The sequence below is a fragment of the Lasiodiplodia theobromae genome (assembly GCF_012971845.1).
Source record: "Lasiodiplodia theobromae strain AM2As chromosome Unknown scaffold_47, whole genome shotgun sequence".
In the NCBI taxonomy this organism is placed as follows: domain Eukaryota; kingdom Fungi; phylum Ascomycota; class Dothideomycetes; order Botryosphaeriales; family Botryosphaeriaceae; genus Lasiodiplodia; species Lasiodiplodia theobromae.
This window is the reverse complement of record NW_023336527.1, coordinates 77,711-98,691: the sequence shown is the minus strand read 5'-3', so window position 1 is coordinate 98,691 and position 20,981 is coordinate 77,711. Positions and strand designations below refer to the sequence as shown.

The window sequence follows — 20,981 nt, the reverse complement described above, 5'->3', positions numbered from 1 at the left end:
TATTAAACATCATCACTCCAGAAAGCAATAGAGAAGGAAGACGAATTGCTGCGTTTTGAGTCGAGGATTACTAGTCCTCGGAGGTTCAGCGTACGAAGCCGCTCCGCCAGCCGTAGATAGCTGCCCTGGTCTTTTTCTACGGCGGGCGGAGATGCTTTTTACGCCGAACCTCCGTAGAGACCATCTCCATTTATAACTACTACAAATGGAGCTTGAATAGGGCCACCCATTAGAATCAATAATGTACAGGTCGGGGCATAGTCCGCCGGATGCCAGCAAATTTGGCGCAATCAGTGCAAGGATAAAAATTCTCATAGTCGACGCCGGGGCTCCCGATAATAATAACGACCACGCGGCTCGAATCGCTGTACTCCCCTTGACGAAGTTCACACTTATAATCTGCGCGGTAACCCTTCGCTACGTGGCTTGTTTTTCATCATTCTCACTCTCGGGCGCTGCTCTATTACTTCCCGTGTATGAGCGAGCAGGTTCCGAAACGCGCCGTCGTCTTCCATGTTCTCCCCATCTTCAATATGTTCCATGGAGCTTTTAGGCGCTCCAACATCACTCTCGTTAAGCCACGTACTCTTAATCCTCGAGCGGCTTTCCTCATCTTGAAACGATTCGCCTTTGTCTTTAGCCTAGTCGAGTAGAAAAATCCGCTGCTCTCAAGACAAACTTCTTCAGCCGGTTTCTGGGGAATGGTCGAAATAAAAAGGTAGATTCTGAACCGACAAGCAATCACAATCAATCGTAAAACTCTTTACCGCGTTGGGAAATGTGATCTATTTTTTTTTTTTTTCATTCGGTGAAATATTTTGTGAGTGGTAATTTAGCCTTGTTGCCAAAACAAAGACGCTCAAGGGCGTTGCTAGGTGTAAAATGACAAATAATGGACCACGTAGTGGCAATAGCATAGACCCTAATGGTATACATGGCCGAACACCGGGCTCTTCGTCATTCAACATTTAGACATCAAATTCTTGAAGCGCTTGGATCAGATGTGTCAATTGAAGGAAAATGAAGTGAGCTACACAATGTACAAATACATGCCCATGGAAACAGAAACAGAAAATAAGAAACACCGACATCAAAACTCAAGCCGCACCCATACCTCCCGCAAGCTCCTCAACCAGTATGCGGACGATCGCTTCCTTGTACTCGGCAACCTGCAGCATTTCATCTGCCAGGACATGGGCATACTGCATTTCTTTTTCTTCGGTCAACGGGACGCCCGCACCACCACCATGGCTGCAGTTCTTCTGCATCTGTTTCTGTTGCGGGCTCTCGCAGCGAGGGCCGTAGCTGATGCCAGCCGCGGAAGAGGGTGGGGGAGTCTGGCAGATGGATTCGGGGCGGTTTGGAACGGTGCTGTTGGGGAGGGTGGAGGAGGTGTCCAGACGTAGAATGAGGCGGTCCATCCGAGAGATGTGGATGGTGTAATAGAGGGTGTAGAGGTGGCGGAGGTTGGCGAAGGAAGTGGCAGAGCTATGGTCAGTTAGCATTGGAAGCTGAAACAGTGTGGGGATGGACGAGAGCGAGGACGGGCGGAAGTCTCACTCACCACGTCCTGGCAAGCTCCGTCAAGGGAAGCGGCGGGAGCGAGTCCGCTTCCTGGTCCGACTCTTCCGCAGACGATGATGCATCATCATCAGAGCATCCCTCTGAGTAGACGCTGTCATTTTCGCGGAAGCTCCTCGTGGAGTGGCCAATGTGGAGACCTGATCACACGTTAGCAAGGCCAATGAATAATAATATGGAGCACGAACCCTCGGTGTCCATTCTCACCTGCCCGAATGGGAGGTCTGGGTCGCTTATTTCTCCATCGGGGAACATGTCCCCTACCATGGTCGCAATATCCTCGAGGATCATCAGCGCGGCTTGCATTATTTCCTCTGCTACTGCTGTCCTGAGATTGCGGACGGATGTGGCAGCGAGGTGGCGTAGTTGCACAAGTGGGGCAGCGTGGCGGGCATGGATGGTGGTCAGGTCATCTTCGTATATGGGACGGTCCATTTTGCTTGGTTGTCTTCGAGATTGGAACTTCGTCCTTAGCCGGTGAAATAAATATTCGGTAGGAAGGGAGGAGCATTTGTCGAGCGGATGAATCGAAAGCACTCTTCGATAGTAGGGGGAGGCGACTTGCCGGATAATGGAAGTTGTACATGTACACCGCGTCGCAGTACTATGGCAAGCAACAGCGTGCAGATGCGACCAATGCGTCTGGCACACATGGCACCATAGGTGGAGCGCCAGGAGCCGAGCCGAGCGCCTCACATGGCTGCAGTGCTGCGATAAAGCAGCGCTTCGCGATTAGCACGAAAAATTCGCTGGCGATGAGTTGGATAGGTACTGCACCGGTTCTTGTGACATGAGTCGCGACAGAGAATTGCATCCATCTCGACTCAATTTAGCCATCCTCATCCAAATCCTAACGCGACGAGATGTGAGAATCGGGCACGTCTCAGGGATCTGGACCAAAAAACACGGGTCGCGCCCCCGTCATATCCGCTGCAGCAACTGGCCATTTTTGGACACATCGCTCACAGTTGTCGGTCCATTTGGGAGATTCGCAGACGGGAATTTGCAGCAGTAGGCGGTGGGTACAAGGGGGAAGACGCACGGAAAGTCGAGGCGCGAAAGCCGGAGGGCTCCTCCAGTATTCGACCAAGGATGATTGGCCGTCGGTGTGGCTATCATCCAGGCCGGGGTAAGCGTCACAAAAGCCAGGCCAGCAACATGATACATCATCTCAGGCGGGAACAAAAAGGTACGGCGTTGCGTTGCGATCGAAGGGAAGCGACGGGCATGATATCCTGGCAGATTGAACGGGCGGTGGCAGCTGGTGTAACTCAACGAAAACCAGCCGGGGCGATCGGCGACAGAAGATGTTTCATGCATTGGCCACCCCGCTAGTCGGCGATTAACGCACATGGGAAAGACGATCACGCCCTTAGAAAGGCGCCGGTGAGGGAGCGACGGTGGCAAAATGGTGATGCAGCCCTGCGTGTCTGCGATAAGACAAGGCTTCTCCTGCTGGCTGCCTCGGGAAACTGCTTGGTAGAATGATGTGGGGCCATGACTCTTTCCTTGCGTCTCCGACAACTTCTACGCGCGCCGGCAGCTTTCGCCGAGCATCATCGCGCATCTGCAGCTCGCCGTTTGTTACCTCAACCCCAGCCCCAAGCGTGTGTAATAAAAGCCAATATTAGCCCTGTCAGAGAAAAGCGCGGCGCGCACCCGCCTCGGCGGGTCGCATCTGCAGGGATGAAGGTGCCAGGCAGCAACATCAACACGGTCTTCATTCCAAGCCGCAAAGGCCCGCGCGCAGCCCAAGAGCTGCAGGGTGCTCATACCAGGCTGCACCTGGTCGATTTCATCCTCCAGCAAGGACACCGTTTCCGAGATCGGCAACTAGGAGCACCAATCCGTTCGCCTTCAATCACCCTTCTGACTCTTTCGCTTTAGGTATAACAAGACGCAGGAGAACATGCAGGCCCTGTGCTCGCACCTCAACCACACGGATGACGAACGTGATGATGCAATCAAGAACCAGGACGGCAGGTTGACCAACGTCCTGGGAGGCGTTCTGGGGAAGAGGGGGTGTCCACTCCGACTGACGGTCGCTGTTCCTCGCCGTCGGTTATGTGGTTGCGGCGGTCCGCAATTCCTGCTGCAAGTTGAACAGTGTCCTCGGCTGTGGCCGGATTATCTTCGTAGAGAGTCAGCGCAAACGAAGTGCTCTACGGGGAGTGCGGATCTACCACCAAACGCTGCGCGACACCCGGGTCCTTCAAAATATGCTGGCCAAGGTGGTGTTGAATTTGAAGATGGCGTTGGCGGCTTTCGACTTCGCGGCGACGGCGTAGGGGCCGCCTGAACCTGCAGTATTCTTCTTATTCTTGGCGGCATTTGGTATTCGGAGACTGGAAGACTGGCCTGCAGAGTCCAGCGTAGGGCGCCTGTGTTTACGATTGCGAGGTGCTGGCTGGTAGCGGCGGCGAAAATCGAGAGGGTCTGCTTATCGATAAGCAACGGCTGTTTGGCCGAATTTTGGCCTAAGCTTAACACTGGATGGCAGCCTGGCAGCCTGACCTGCTGCAGCAGGCCCGTCGCTCCGCTGCCTGTGCCTGGGCAACCTCGGCTGGCCTCCACCTCTCCAACCAACTCGTGCATCCATCACCCAACGTCGGTCGCGCCATCTGATATCCATACTTTATCGCTATTTTGCATTCATCCAGTATCACAGGGCGCACCGGAGCCACCGTCAGCGCGCCGCGTTCCTTCATCGTCCTCAACGGCCTCCAGCGGCCTTCGCAATACCCACTTCATCCGTTCGGGGACTGTCCGGGGGCTGGAGTGGCCTGGCTTTCATCGGATGACTGCTCTGAGTTCGCAGTGCTCCAATTCTGGCTGCGCTCACGCTGTGGCACAATTGGGAGTCAAAGGCTGCTCCGAGTGCATTTACTCCTTCGCTTTCAAAATGCTCAAGAGCTTCGAGGTAGGCTCCCTGGCTTCAACACACCACGAGTCTGGCTTCTCCAACAACGGCTTCGTTCTCACTGCGACATTTAATCCGAAAGAAACTGGCCACGTCCTTCTGCCCAATAGCCACAGGCCCATCATTCGGCCCACGAAGGCCCACAGCCTCCCGCCCTCGTCCTATCCCGGAAAATGGACATCACTCGCGTCAATCTCGGGGATAGCCTCGCGCTGTGAATTTCCCAAGCCTGCGCCGTCGACCCCCGCCGGCCGGCCGGCCCGCCTTCCACGCCGTCCGCGCCCTTGTTCTATGAACCACACACGCCAATGCTGTAGGCGACCATTATCTCCCCGACGGAGGAGCTGCCCAGCAACCACGCGAGCTCTACGTGACGTAAGTGGAAGGCCTATTGGCCTGGATGCTGGATGGTGAGGGACTGTCACCGCTTCGACGGCCTCCTCGCGTGAACCGATTTGCGGCGCGGCGAATGCACCAAGCGGGAAGGATCCTTGCCAAACTCCGGTTCCCATTCGTCTTTGCTACCCACCGATGGCCCCTTGCCCAAAACAGAGATTACACCATGAACCATCCATGCCGAATAGGCAGAAGCCTTAGGTACCATGTGAGATGTATGTCACTTCTTCTTAGCAATGCGAGTGACGTCAACACCGCTACTACCTCTCCTGCATCAGTCCAGATACTCGTTGCCCACTTATCTGGACCCCAGTCTTGATACAACTACGCAGTCAAGTCGATCTTGCATGTGCTTAAGTGCGAGAAGCATGTTTTCCGATGTTTTGGTGCGAAAACGCCCCGTTCTTACTCGGCGAAAGAGTCATCAGCGCGTGCACCCGCTCTTCGCAGGGCGGAGCTAGCAGCCATTCAGTGAAAGAGCGGTGTGAACTTGGTAAAGAAGATGCTCGGACGCAAGCCTAGTGAAATAGTAGGCAGGGTTCTTCCGCATCTTCCGCTCCGCCGTCGGTCGCTTTGTGCTGCTACTACTCCACCGCCGGCTTTCCCACAAGGGCTCGCCCGCGCAAGCTGTCCACCGCGACCGAGTCTCGCGTTTTCGCATCATGTTCAATGGCAAGGTCGTCCTTATCCACCAGGCAGGCAGGCTTCCCGTATCACCACCACGGCTGGCTCTCAGCCCCTCGAGCTGCACGGTCACCGCCAAGCATTCCATGGGAGCCTCGGCTGCTCAAACTTTGGCGTCGCACAGCAGCAGCGGCGGTTGGTGGGCTCTTCGGCTTTTGCGCGCCGCCCACTGGTGTGCCTGAGGAGCGGCACACACGCCCGGCGGCAAGTAAGCAGTCAAGTATTTCGCCGCCTGTCTTCTTCTTCTTCCGCGGTGGGATCTGCGTGTGCACACCACACGCACACACACACACCTACAGGTCCCCGACAAGAGGCAAGGCAAGCATTACTTATGTAACCCATCATCCGCAAAATCGCCGCCCCAACCCCCAGAAAATGAACTACGGGGACGACGCGGTTTGAACGAACTAAGATGAGAAATAGTATAAAGCCAATTATCAAAATTTCACCTTTGTTAATTCTATCCAAGTAACCTGGGTGTGATTGACAATCAATGCGATCTTCCATGAGGTTCTCTAGTGCCATTTCCAGCAGCCTTACTTTTCTCCTCGACGCCCCTTCCCTTTCTTCCTGTATTCAATTCAAATGACAACGTATCACGTAAAAAGTATAGATCGCGTAAAAAGTGTTAGTAGTTTCTTCCACAGCAAGTCAAGAAAACACGATCAGAATAATTGATGAATCTTTATTGTATATAAACAGAGAAACCTTCCGTTCTGAATAAAGTACGAAGACGTAGTATCAGTTGTCAGTTCAATCCAGCGTGATCGTAGGGTATATAACTGACGGTGTCGTGTACCATGCCCGTGACACTGTCATATCCTCCAAGACACTTCGCTGGTCTGCATGTCCCTAAGCTCCGCGGCCTGGGGCAACTGGGTGTGGCCTGCGATGGCTGAACAACTTGAGGTCGAACACGGTCGCGAGTTGAAAAGTGCAGTCCGGATATACGTTCCACAACTTAAAGTCGAAAACAATCGCGGGTTAAAGAGTATAGTCCGGACTCTACTCTTCAGTCAAAGAGTACAGTCTAGATTCTACTCTTCAACTCGCGACCGTGTTCGACCTCAAATTGTGGAACGTACATTCGGACTGCACTCTTCAACACATGCTGACCCCAATGGTCTCGACAGATTAATTCATGGTTGGGAGAGCAATCAACCATTAGGGCTACTCACTACCGTTCAGAGCGTACTTCTGCTTACTCGCGATCGAGAGTAGAAGTACTCTTACTCACGATCGCGAATAAGTAGAAGTACGCTCTAAACAGTAATAAGTAGCCCTAATAGTCGATTGCTCTTCCAACCATGAATTAATCTGTCGAGACCATTGGGGTCAGCATGTGATTCTTGGCTGGACTCAGATGCCGAGTCCAGCCAAGAATCAGATGCTGACCCCATTGTGCCAGGTAGACCAACCACTCAAACTGGCAGAGTAAGGGCCGGCACGACTGGTGCTTCCGATACGTAGGTCCCGGCGCGAACTGCTTTCCGACTGCATCAAAATAACCAGAACTCTGCTCGAAAATAACCTCCTCTCCCCGAGCAGAGTTCTGGTTATTTTGATTTAGTCGGAAAGCAGTTCGCGCCGGGACCTACGTATCGGAAGCACCAGTTGTGCCGGCCCTTGTGGCTGTCATTGCCGTGTTGTGCTCGAGAGTAGCTTTGTCTTGAGCGAGTTCGTCGATCCTTCTCAAGAACGATCGACGAACTCACTCAAGACAAAGCTACCGGGAACAGTGCCGTTTTTAGACTGCAAAACGACAAGGAAGGCCTCTCCTCAAGAGCTGCATCGCCCCGCTCGACCTTTGTACTCTCATCAAGATAATTCTGCAGAATGATCTTAATAAGAGTACAAAAGTTGAGCGGGGCGATGCAGCTCTTGAGGAGAGGGCTGGAGGACTCTGGATGGAGGTCTCCGGGCCGAGTTTATCGTCTTCGGTGTCGATAAGCCCACCCTCCTGTCCATTGTACGCGTGTGCCCATTCCTCGGAGGTTTGCCTTCACTCTTCGTCACCGAATGCGGCAGTCGGGATTGAGGGAGGAGCAACAACAATATTGTTGACGCGTATTTGGTGGGTGCCGCTGTGCACAGAGGGGGAAAGCGCTCTGTAGCGGTAGTAAGTCGTCCCAGGCCTGGTCGATGGCAGCACGGCGGCGAAGAATCTCTTCGTGCGGAAGAGGCTCGGGAAAGGCTTGAATGTATAGCGCGGTGCGGCAGGCAGGGCATCCACGGTTTGGACCGTCGCTATCAGCGCTCGGCTAGGTCGACAACCACTTCCACTCACATAGTCAAGATGCTTGTCCAGCTCCAGCTTCTCTCGAGCGAGGTCAGCCTCAGCGTCCAATCCCTCGTTAGTCTCTCCCGAGAGGTAAGCGCATGCTCGGAGAAAGTCAACCTGAGGACGGTTGCTAAGTAGACCAATCAGGTTGGCCTCTTGAACATTCTCGTTGTTGATCGCGAAATCGGCGATCACTGGGTTGACATACCCCCATCCAGTACGGCTGGGGGGAAAGTGTTCCGTGGCAGTACTCAGAAGGTCCTGCCAGGTCGATCGAGCGATTCGCGTGAGCGTAGGATGATGACCCGGAGGTCGCTCTGGCGTGTCCGCGAGGGATGGAAAGACGTACCCGGGAGTGTCACGGGGGCGCGCCGCGAGGGAACTTGATCGGGTCGTCCTGGGCGAGTGGGATTGATCAATGAGCCATGCGAATCGTTCTGGTCGATTTTTTTGTCGGCTCTTTGATGTCCATGAGAGGGGGAGGGGGGGTTTCGTTCTGAAGAACGTGCATTGTAGGTGTGTATATATAATAAGGGAATTGCTGCTTGGGGGAGGAAGAGCAGGAAGTGCAAGACAGCCAGACAGCAATGGCTTGGCGGCCGGAGCGATAGGGCTGCGAGGATGAGGTGGTCATGATGGATGGATGGATAGACCAGGTCGGGAGATGGAAGAAAGGGGATTAACGGTTGCTAATCTCCTGCTGTTCAAAGGCATCAGAGCGGAAGAGCTCGATGAGTGGCGCACCAGTCGAGTAGCGGGATGTGAATAAAGTCCAGGACAGGGATGTGGAAGTTGGCAACACATTGCCTCTTGTTCTTTCTCTCTGCTCCACGAGCCAGGAAGGCAAAGAGAGTTGTTACTGCTTGACGGCTTCATCCGACAAGCTCTGATGCTCATTCCGCGCATGTCCATGGTGGGCGAACATGGGTCTGGTCCCCAAGAAGCTTCGTTGTGCAGCGGACGCTACTCCTCTGGTGCGAGCGAGCCGCTGGACCCCGGCCAACACATTTCCCACCAGCTAAGAACCATCACTGCCGTGCGCTTGAAGTTTCTGGGGATGTTTTACCACTATAGCGCTGAACGTGGCGGCGTTCGTTGTGGAGGGCTGCGTCACAGTCAGACGGCGGTTCGTGACACTGGGACAGTGTACCACGGTACCTCTGGTGACTAGCGTGCGCGCAGGCGGAACGAACTAACCGCGATGAGAAACTCGATCGACTGACAGGCTGCGGCACGACGCCGTCAAAATTGACGGCTGGATCCGAGCTACGCCCGACGGTGCCCTTCTCCACGACACCAGCACGGCGTATTCAGTCCGCATTCACGGACAGGGTGCAATGCGGAGGAATGATGTTTGTCGTATGAGTGTTGGACGAGCTGTGCTCAGAGGTGTGGCGCTATTGGATATCCTGGCGATGCGGTGGTTGGAGGAGTGGGGTTCCTGCGCGCCTCCATGGTTAGTGACAGCGGCTCCCATCCAGCCATGAGCGAGGACGTACGACGGAGGGACAGACTGGAATGTGAATGGAATGGCCTCGGTCGGCTCGGGAAGCGGAAGGCAGGCTCGTCTATTCTAAGCTTCTGATTTCTTCGGTGAGCAATTCGTTTAGATGGGAGCGGAGGCTGCAGTACCTTGTGCGCAACTATAGTGGCGCCCACCTTTTCTCTTCGTGCCATCGATCTTTCTCGGACTTTGCAGCACTCTCCAGTGGGCTTGAAAGGCAGTTTATGACTTGGTGCCCAACATATGAGCTTGAGAGGTGGCGAATACTGGACAGAGATGTCAGTGGGGGAGTTGTCGAGCAGGCGAAGATATTTATTGTCAGAAAGGGCCCGGCGGCAGACGGCGGCCGTTTGCTAGTGTGACGTCATCCGAGCGCACACGCGCTTCTCTGACGTAAAAAACTGCGCATCTCATGCACTTGTCCACACCACGGGGGCCAGATCATCCCTGTGGAACAATGCTTTCGCTTTGGGGCATCATCACGACTGCGCCCTTCTCCGCCACCACTTTTTCCAGGGTCCCAACCGTGTTCGCATCCAGCAATCATTTGTCCGCCACTACCAGCCTCTGTCGACCGTCGCTCGTATCCATCGGCGATTTACCCGATCGTCACGAAATTTACTCTCCACATTGGTGTTTGCAATTGGGTGAGTGTGGATCACTGCATCAGCAGTTTCCCGTTGCTGCTAATAATGTATCACATCTCCTCTCACAAGCAAGTGCTCTCCTGCCACCATCCGTTTCATGCTTGTCCCCAACCAAAGCCTGAGCCACAAAACCGGCCACGGCCTCCGATGGCCAGCAATCGCTCACACGCGGAGCCCGAGAAGATGGCGCTGGAGTCCACAAATGCGGGATTCAGCGCCGCAGATGAAGGAGGGCCGCACCCATTGAGCTGATTGGGCATCGAGACATTGAGCGCCATCAAGCACTTAACCATGTTTCGGCTGTGAGCATGGAGGAGAAGGATTCATCGCTCGATGAGTCCATGTAGATGAGGGGAGGGCGGCTGCTGGCGCAAGCACGCGTCAAGACATGTCACCCGATGTCCCTGAGATCCAGCCCTAGAAGGTTTGAGGCGCTGCCAGCTCCCAGTCTGCACCACCTTCGCCCGCGCCCCTGCCCGCCGCAAACGTCGCTGCCCCAATGCCTTGGCCACATCGACCGGACTTTGCGTGGACCACCCACCGCCGCGTGAGCACCTCTCGGCGTCGTCGCTGGCTTCCTGCGGCAATGCAACCCACATCTGCGCTCTGACTACACAATCAAAGTACACACAACCGTCTAGATTCTCGGCTCTGTCAACGTCGTCGTCTTTGCTGGCGCGCCGAAGGCGTGGCTCATCGTGCCACCTGGCCAGCGCGGGGTTCCAAAGGGCGCGTGCCCGCAGGTCGCACGCAACCTGGACGCGCTGCTTTCGCCAGAGCTTGCACGGCGCGTGGGGGGGATCCCGCATGGGTTCGAAATGTGGGGCGAGACGGCCGTCGCGCTGCCGGAGCCGTCCCGCCATGTCATACATGCCCGGGCCCAACTACGCTCAGGAGGTCAATTTCGCCGAGTGGGCCGCCAGTGGATTTCTTCGTAGAGGGCAACGTAATGGGGGGCGCGGCAACCATCTTTCTCACAGCTGCTACTGCTGTTACTTTCGCTGCCTCTCTTGTTTCATGGCCGGTTTTGGTGGTTGGGAAGTGATGAAATCATGGTGAAGGGGACCCAGCCTCGACTTGATCATTGGGCAGTTGGACAGCGTTTTTTTTATTTGTCACGAATTCGAAAGCGGTGGTCAGTGCGACTTTGATGGCGGTGGCGGCCTCGCCAGGAATAGTTGACAGCTAATATTCCGCGTCGTCTAGGAGTGGTGGGAGCAGACCAGTGGAAGAGCATCCCACGGCATTTCTACATTCATTTGAACGGTGAAGTCAGGAAGTAGTAAAAAGATGAAAAAATGCTCATTCGAATTCAATCTTGTATATCTTCTTGGTTATTTATTGATTGCATAGCAATTATATCTCTTACCACTCTGTTTCGTGCTGTGAAATTTTTCCACGAAAGGGTCTCAGGGTGTCCGATCCTCCCTCCGGAGGCAATCGCGCGCGCTCAAAAGGACGGAGGATCGGATACCCTGAAGGGGCCCTCATCTCCTTCGTCGGACCCACCATCACTGCCGACGACACCTGACCTCCGCGCTACACGCTACCTACATATGCCAGGTGACGGGCCACTAAGTGGTTGTAACACACCTCAGGCAGGTTTGACCTACTAAGTGGGACACAGTCTTCGGCCACAGTCCTTGAAGCGCCCACTTCCCACACCATGGGAAGTTCGGAACATGAGACTTCGGACGCCTCATCCATGACTCTCGGTCAGTCCGAGGTCGAGTCATCCGACGCCTCTTCCCACACCATGGGAGGGTGTGAAGCAAGTGACACGGCCGAAAAAGGTAAGAGAACTGGAGCTAAATATGCGAATGCACTCCCAAGCTCGACTGATGACATGCGAAAAGCCGACCTACACTCCTCGCCGCCGCGCCATAAATGAAGGCGTAAACCTCTCCTTTGTCTGTTCGTCCCCTCGGCAGATTGAGAAATTGCAAAAAGTCTCTTCTTTTCGATTGCTTCTCCCCCAGACCCCCCGGACGAAAAGATTCGAAATATCACACAAATTGGAAAGGATATTTGGTAGTGCTACAGAGATAGCTCTCAGCGAGGGGAAACCTGTCGCAGATACGCGGCTGCGTCCATGATCAAAAGCAAATAATTTTTACCATCTAATTGTGCTGTACCATCTCCACGGCACCATCGTCACACCATAACATCCAGCCGGCAATGCTTCCGACGTGACTGCGTTCGCGTGGTGCAAGCCCGGCCGAGAACGCGCTGTGTCGATTCGCGTCATGTAGGCATTGATAACAGTTTCGAGCTTTTCAGCCAACAGATAACCTACGACAAGGGCTTAGCGTCCTGCTGGAGGACGTTCCTGAGAGTCGCGCCCGCCGAGGAGATAGACGCTCGTTGCAGGATTCTAGATACCTCCATTCCACAATACCCAAGTCGTGGAAATCGAAGATACTAAAATAGCTGGTCATTCGTACTTCGCCACTCTATGAGGGATAGGCGTAAGTAAAGAACGGCAAATTAGAGGTCTATGGCGAGTGATGATCGAATTACCGGTGAAAGCAAAGTTGCATTGCAGCTCGACATTTGGTTGAGCTCTTCTCTTAACTCGTACCAAATGCCTCTCCACATCCGTTCCCGCGCCCTCGCGGAAGTGGATCCAGCCCAGAGTCCCCAAATTACCCCCCTGCTGAGATGATTGACTTTCCAGATTAGGCAACAAATAGTAATACTGGTATCGTGACTCTCAGGCCTGATTCATGAACACACCATTTGGTATCCCGTTCCTGGACGCTTCAACGGCTCGAAAAAACTGAATTTAGCAGCAATGTCAAGAGCGCGACTGTGAAGAAAGATGAGCATCTGCTTTGATAGTGAGTAATCTGGCTTGGACGTAGCCTGGGCCATGACAGAAGACGGGGAGACGAGAGCGTATGACTACTTGACGTATCTGTTGTGGCGCTGGATGCGGACTTCGTCAACATGTGCGACACATTCATGGCCTGCTCGATTAGCTATTAGATTAAGTCAAGGTGAGCTCTGGTGGACCCACCAGTAGTCCAGGCTGACAGGACAGGCGGCAGGATCATACTCTTGATGTGGTGTGTAGCGAAGATGAGAGTTATGTTGAAATCAGCTTGAAATGCTAGCCTGTGGAATGCCTTCTCGACCTCGGCCAGCTGGAGGCGATATTCAAAAGCGACGTCGACCAGGACGTTATTGAGCACCATGAGCCGGAATTTAACTTCCGTAGATGGTCTACCATGATTTTGAAGTGGTTGCCGAGTTCCAAGATATTCCGAGGATCGTCAGACGAGCGTAGAAAGCGCACTGCTGCGGCAGCCATTTCCAGTGCAAGGGTCTCGCTCAGTGTAAGATCGGCCTGGTAGAAATTGTGGCTGCCAAGTATTTAGTAGATGTCGATGGTGCGGCGAGGCGGGCGAAAGGAGGTGCTTGGTGTGATGGATGATGGAGGAGCATTTTGACCAATCAGAACCCCCGCACGCCGCAAGCACCTGATGAATGTATATTATCAGGCAGCCGTGGGAACGAACCGAGCATTTATTCCTCCACTTGATACCCATTGCGGCAACCAAGTCTCGGCAGCTCAATGCTTCCTTGAGGCAACATCCGGGCTGCGCAGCATGTTTATGACGCGCCAAATTGACGTTGTTCCGTGCTGGAGCGAGCACGTCAGTCTCGTGGTCCGATCGGCTGGCACCCACGTACAACCACCCGCTGACATCAGCCGCGCCCAGGAACATCACTGGTACCGCTGCTCACCAATTCACGGACTGGAGTTGCGAAAGGATGTTAGGAGCTGCTAAATACAGTGCTGCAAGTTAGGCGGAGTTGGAGAAAGCGGGCGGCGGTGAACTAGACATGCGCAGCGCTGCTTACCATTGCACGTGTCCGAATTGATGGCGGCGGAAAAGGGCAGATGTAGCCTATGTTTTGTTGCGTCGGTAGTGGTCGTGGGGCCGCGGCGGTCAACTTCAATCATGTGCACCAGGATGTCATGAAACCTCAGGCATGATGCCGCCCACTTACTTGCGCCTGCCACAAGTGCGCTCTCATAATCAGCACCCCTTACAGCCCAACGGCTCAGCTAACCCCCTCGTCGAGCCCGAACCTCAGAATTCCTTTGGCTCCATCAGGTAGAGAGGCAGCTCCGGCGTTTCCGCTCGCTCCCGCAAATATGGAGACACTTGTCTCACAAGAAGCCTTAGAGAGGCTATAGGACCGATGTAGGCTCAACAACGATGCTATATACACCGTTATTCAGAAAATCACACCGAGCACATTCCGGATCATCGAGCTCTGCTTGCCTCCTTCGGGCGAATAGTGCGAGTGTGCTCGTCTTTTATGCCACTACAAACTCGACTTCGGCACCACCGACGTACTCGTGCCACTGTACAACTTGCGGCTAGAGCATTGGTCCTTACTACACTTAAATCTTCACAATCGTAACGATTCCCTCTAACTAATCAAGTCTGCGTCGAGATGAAGTAGAAGAGATCGCAGTAGCCATAGCAAAAGCAATTAGACAGGATTGAGATGCGGAAAACTGGTGTCTGAAGGTAATGGATATCCCCCAGCAGGCGGACGATATAGAGTGCGGTACGTTTCTCCTGGTTGCCGCCCTGCACATAATCGCGGACATGTCCCTCCCGAAGCAACTTGATCCTCGACTCTGGCGCTAGATGCTTCGCAGTGCGACAAGCGGAAAACCCGAAGATGCTGCCGGGTGTGTCGTCGGAGTCCATTCGGTGCAAGCTCTAGATGGTGTTACGGATAAGTTGAAGTATTTGTCAGACCAGAAGGCTGATATTAGCAACATCCGCTGCGTGATCGCCATCACCAACATCCGGCTGCACGATAATACCGTATCGATAAATGAGAGAGTTCATGCATTCTCTCGTGCTAAGGCAATGGCTGCCGACCTTTTCCAGGTCCTTGAGCCCTATCTCAGCCAACAAAAGCCGTTTGTTCAAGAATCTGGATTATCATAAACGGCAGCAACAATTATTGAAACATACTTCTAATCTCGGCGACATCATTCTGTAGGTGACGGCCAACATGAGGGTTATCGAATTGTGAACGCATGCTCCAAATATGTCCATCAATCTGGAAATCTTGGCACAGAATTTAAGTTGGAGATAGGGAGCCGCAAGGGGAGTCTTCGGCATGTAGAAATTGGGGAATGGCCGCAATAGGAGGCTTATTTCTCTGCATATATTGAAAATCAATTAGAATAAACGGATTTTCCGACTTTTCTTCTCTGTAGTATCCGGATATTTGGAGCTTGATCTAGGCGCACTTTATCCGAGAATAGCTTTGCTATTAGCTGTGACCTATAGTTCCTTTTGATGCTTCACGCAACTAGTAGCGGGACTGGCTATTTTATGTGCTACTGCCTCGCTGTGTTTCTCCATTCTTATTTGGGGTAATTACCAAACAGCATATGTTTCGCGCCGCGCGGACCAAACAGTATATGTTGGACCAAATAGCATATCTTTAAAATTTTATAACAACGTAACACCCTCAACGAAATTAAAATATAAGTATATTTTTATATATATATAACTATTAATACTTAAATTTACTTATTATAATAAAAAATAATATTTTTTATACTAAGAATATCGATTTATTTAGTAAAAATATTTTTTAAAAATTAACTGTTTTAAGATATAATTAAGACTTAAATTTAATTTATTTTTTATTTTATTATAGTAGAGAGGCTAAAGAATATTATTTATTATAAAGATCTTTTATATCTACGTAGAAACGTTAAGGTTTTAGAAAAACACTTGATCATTTGTGAAGAATAGTTTGCGCCTCGAACAAAGACTTTCTTGGAATGTCCATCCACGAGAATTTCATTTCGAATGCCGATTGATGCGCGATAAAGATTGTCCAGTTGAGAGAAATCGACGCGATCCAACTTTCACCGCCGGTGGAGGATCGCGGGGCGTTCGGCTGACCCCTGGAAGGCCGTAATGATGATCTTCACCAGCCGCGGCAATGATTGTGATTTCTGCATTTCGGTAGATTTTATGCATATTGCGAATCTGTTCGGCTTTTTCTTTCTCAGCTTGCTGCGGTATACAATACTTGTCGATCCAGATATAACGAAATCCAAGTTCAAGGGTTGCTGTGAGGGCATCCAGAATCGTCAATGGAGGATCAGCCGGTAAGCTATCGGAATCCTGTGAGTCGGAAGAGACTCCAGTTGGTTTCCCCCAGACATAGGATAGAGCTGCATATTGTTGACCCTTCGGGTAGGGAACGACCTTACGGGTCGCACAGTCGATGACTCTGAGATTCGGGATCGGCTTGATCGAACCTATGGTGGATCCATTACAGCGAGCGTGATTGGTGCTGCATAACCCAATCCATTCCTTCAATGAGGCATAGTCAAGTGCTGTTGGATTGACTGATCGGACACGATATGTGAATCCTTCTGATTGATCCAAAGAGTATGGCGCCAGAAAACCCGCACGCGTAGCTGTGGCAGAAGGACTGAGATTCCCACCGATTGCGTTCACCCTCTCCAGGATGATGAACCAAGTTTGATCTCTATAGTCCTGAGATATCCTGAAATCTCCTCGGCTGACCTTTTCGGAGATATCATGGGGTAGTGCGAGCAGACTTGGTATTTGTGCTAGAATGTATAGCTGACCGAAGTCTCTCACGTTGGAATGGTGCCAAAAACAGAGCCGCGAAAAGGCCTGGCATAGCTTGCACTCTGGATCGGACGAGATTTCTGACGATGAGCCCAACTCGATACATGGCAGGGTGATGCCCTCGCTCACTTCACAGCGGTCCCAGGGTGGAAGTCTATCGATGTCGAGCTCTTTGCATCGCGCGCAGAGGTAGTCGCCAGTACTGTTGGTTTCGCTTCTTGATGCATGGTCTTCCTGATGTGCGTTTGAGGATTGGTGTTCGATCCGATGATAGTCTTGATCGGACGGCTCCGCATCTCGGTTACCGGTGTCCATCAGCAATCCCTGAAATTGAGCTGCCAATTAGGATTGAGTGTTGAATATGCGAGTAGGCTTTTAGGAAAATGCAATGAAGATTCAAGTTTGAGATTTCGTGAAGGGTGTGACAATTCTGTTAATAAGTGAAGGCGCTTGAAGTTATATATTGCAGTTCTCTGAGCCGCCGAGGCGCACTTACAGTCGCTCGGTGATTCGACATAAGCCTCTTGTACTGTTTTGGTGAGCATGCAGCGAGAAAAAACTGCCGCGGCAGGCAGACGCATCATGTATGCAGCTGGCACCCTGATTTGTGTGCATGGACGATGGCCTCACCAGGACAGCCTATAAGCTCAAGACATGTAGCATGTATAGTTACGCAGCCAAGACCGACTTTCCGGCTTATTCTAAGTAGTCCAGAGTGTGACGCAATTCGTATTAATGTATAACAATCAATCGCTTACGTGCGGGAAGCTCCTTAGCGCTACTATTCATTGTGCAATGACAGGTTCAGCGACGTGCATGCTGACGCATATTTTTGCGGCGAGGTACTTTTGTTGAAGCCCAACTACACCTGGGTATCTGCAGAGGGTCAGCACTGTGTAACAGTCCATTAATGAGTCAGAGTGCCAGCATAAGACCTATGCATTACACCCCCTTCGCGCAGCCGGTGGCTGGCGTGAATTTGCTTTTCTTAATCTATCAGATGCCTGTACATCCCCCTCGCGCGACCGGTGGCTAGCGTGGGTTCGCTCTTTTAATCTATCAGATGCCTGTAAACTCCCGAAAACAGCAGACGCTGCGAGCTTGACTTATTACATCATCTGAATTGGCACAGTCATTCCCTGTTTTAAGCCCCTGCTATTCTTGGCGCTAGGCACCGTCCGCGCGAAGGGGGTGGATTGTCAACAGCCCTCTTTCCAGTTGCTTGGTTTTAAGGCTTCCTGAGCCCGCGCATGGCCCGGGTCTAGCCCAGCCCCAAGCCTCTTGCACCCCTGCGGCGTAGGTGCCTGGCAGTGCTGCCTGGGCCTGACAACCTGATGCCAGAGGACAGCGTTAGCTGACCAGGTAGTCGACGTTGATGACTGCCTGGTGTCCTCGGCTATAATAATTGCTTGTTCGGGTGTATGTCTCTCATTCCGAAGAGCAGATCTTGGCACCACTAAGCTGTCAGTGTCAAGCGCACGGCGGCTTCGAAGTGATGGGTTAACAGAGAGCCAGCGTGTTCGCGGTGGAAGGAAGACTCTTCGCTCTTTAAAACACGCCACTTGGCGCTCAAGACCAAAGCAATTGTGCACGAGCTGCGGTCTTGAGCGGTGGTGAGGTGAGGGTGGGTTGTACAGCATTTTGATCGGGCAGCTGGTCAAAGGGTCAGATTCAAAGAGGCCGGAAGCACGCCGCCACAGTAGGATATTTTTCCAAGCAGCTAGGCTAAAAACCGACCGCTTGGGCATAATCAATCCCGATGTCTGTGTCTCGACGGGGAGAGCCACCGCGAAGTTGAGAGGTGCGATTGGCTCGGGAACCTAGCACACGAAGAGTGCCCGGGCGACGCCCTTTCGTCTGCAAGGCGATGCGCCTTCGGCTTAGCCGTCAAATCACGGATCACATGCTGGCGCTCGTTCATCTCGCTGCCCTTCACCTGTTCCGGAAATCATGCGCGGCGAGCAGACGTGACATCACCCCGACAAAAAAAAAGGCGTGGGGGAGGCGGCACCGGTGACTGGCGGCAGAAGCCCACATGCAGAGCATCAGTGCGCAGCAGCTTGACCACAAATGTGTCAGCTTCCAAGGCTATAGGTGGAGGATGCCCGAATCGACTGTCTCTGGCGCAGAAAAGCGGGGTGAGCAGGCGGTCGAGGAGGCTGGTGGAAGCGGCTCTCCCGGTAGCTGCTCCGAAGTCTCCGCATCGGAGCAAACGGATGGTGGCACAGATGTTAATTCTACCGCCCACGTTTCCGTATCGGAGCAAGATGGCGCAGACCCTCGTGGTGGAGGCAGCCCTCCAGCAGCTCCCGTCAAAAAGTTCTGCCGTCCGACAGGCGGGATGATGGCGTAGACGGCACTCCCAATGTCTTGGACCAGTCAGCAGTTGTTCAGGACAATACCGAAGAGAACAAAGGTAGCGCAAGTGAGATGGCAACGAATACTTCTTCCAGGGGTATTTTATTGATAGATTATTCAGTAAGATTGACGTTTTCTATTATTTCATATTTTCAAGATGCGGCGATTTGGCCATTACTACAGTTACCTATCCAGCGCCGCTCATTGCCTGCCGCCAACCAGAGTTGTTGGAAATGGTTCCACAACGCGGCATCATAATGGCCGACGCCTCCCGCCTTATTCACTCCGATTGCCGACCGGGGATTCTTGCCCGCCGTTTCGTGCTGTATATGTCGCGGAACGGGGGTTCAGGCAGCAGTCTGTCTTCTGACCCGGCTTTGTCTTACTTTCGGGCTTGCTGTTGCTAAATCAGATAGAAATATCAAACTGTCAGACTGTGCTTTTCTTTTTGCTCCGCGTTTATCTGCCGTATATCTCGTGTTCTTTTCTCAACACCAAGGCAGAACCCCTGTTTGTCTCACCAGCAAAGTGTGACTTATTCACGATACTTTGATGCACGTGCAGGAACGAATGGCGTATATAAACAGGTAGTTTCTACGGTTATTCTGCTGTTCAGCAGTATACAATTCAATCACTTTACACTATTCAACACAAATAAAGAGGCGCCGTGTATTGTTTCTGGAGCTAACGAACAGCACAGTAATCTCATGTCAAAAAGCAATCTATTTCTAAGCTAGGGAAAGGGAAGAAGGGGATAGAACAGAACAGAAATGCTATTCAGAAGTGAAACCCCTCGTCTTAGCATGGCATACAGGTAGTAAAAGCAGATTCCTTGCAGACAATCCTTGAGCTAGCTGGTTTCCTTGGAAGCCTCTCTCAAATGTTGTCGAAGTCCATGCCGTCATACCACTCGGCGATCCCCAATTCGAACTCCTTCCATACGTCATGGAGCAGCGTGCGCGCCCTGTCCCAGTCCCTGTCCACGCTGACGCCGCGCGCATCACGCGAGTTGCAGATGGCGGTCACTTCGTCAATGGCGCTCGACAAAGTGAGCTTCTGGAAGTCGAGCAGCCCGCGCTGCAACGCCAGCAGGGTGCCCCCAGTCTGTTCCAGATACCTGTTGACGCGCGCGAGCTCGTGCACATCGACGGGAGGGCGGTCGAGCTCCGGCGGCAGGAGACCAGCGAGCGACCGGTTGCCCCACATCTCGGCGGCGGCGTTGTAGTCGCGGATGGCGAGCTCCTCGCCAACCATGTCCGCCACGAATTGTTCGACCGGGCCGAAGCGCTCGAGAGCGGCCGTGACAGCGTCCAGAGGCTCACGGGCGGCTGCGACCAAGTTGCGGGCGACCTCGTGGAGACGGTCGTGTGTCTCGCACACGCTCGCCCAGTGCATCTTCGAGGCCATGTCGGCGCCGGTCCATGCGGGGTGGTGCGGGTTCGTGCCGGGAGCGGGAGGCAGCTGGAAGAGACCCAGAGGCCCCAGGAACGTCCGGCTGAACCAGAAGGGGTCTCGGGAGGACGCCCCATTCTGACGGTGGTTGGCGGCGGCTGCCTCTTGCTCGAACCATTCGGGGTCGTGGAGGCCGTAGAAAATTCCGAAGCTGATGGTTTCGGAGAGTGTGCGTAGGGCTGCGTCGACAGCAGGCCTGATCTTGGTTTCGAATTCCGCCACGGGTTGGACGGCTTCGCCAACCGCCGTGGTCAGGTCGCCACCATCTTTATACGTGGAGTGATGCTGCGCGCTGGACGCAGCCAGCAATGCACTGAGCATCACGGCTCCGAGGCAGCTGAAGATGAAGGTGAACTTCATTGCTGCGGTAGCGTGTAGCGGTTATAAGGAGAAGTTGCGGTAGAGGGTATGAGGAGAAGGTGTGTTGCGAAGAGGATATGTGTTGTCGATGCGTAGTGGATGTGGAGTGGGTGTCGTGGATGTCGGTGTTGAGGATGTCGGT

At 53.0% G+C, this 20,981-nt stretch overlaps 2 protein-coding genes across 2 annotated transcripts; both read right to left on the bottom strand.

The window, feature by feature from the left end:
* Positions 1–1,097: 1,097 nt before the first annotated feature.
* On the bottom strand, positions 1,098–2,016 carry LTHEOB_11322 (uncharacterized protein; the record flags this gene model as incomplete). The annotated part of the gene is made up of 3 exons (XM_035508066.1): positions 1,098–1,488; positions 1,565–1,721; positions 1,770–2,016. The coding sequence occupies 3 exons, from the start codon at positions 2,014–2,016 to the stop codon at positions 1,098–1,100; spliced, it is 795 nt and encodes a 264-aa protein (XP_035366539.1).
* Positions 2,017–19,903: 17,887 nt separating this feature from the next.
* Positions 19,904–20,839, bottom strand: LTHEOB_11321 (uncharacterized protein; the record flags this gene model as incomplete). The annotated part of the gene is made up of 1 exon (XM_035508065.1): positions 19,904–20,839. One exon carries the CDS (start codon positions 20,837–20,839, stop codon positions 19,904–19,906), a length of 936 nt encoding a protein of 311 aa, XP_035366538.1.
* Between the last annotated feature and the right edge of the window lie 142 nt (positions 20,840–20,981).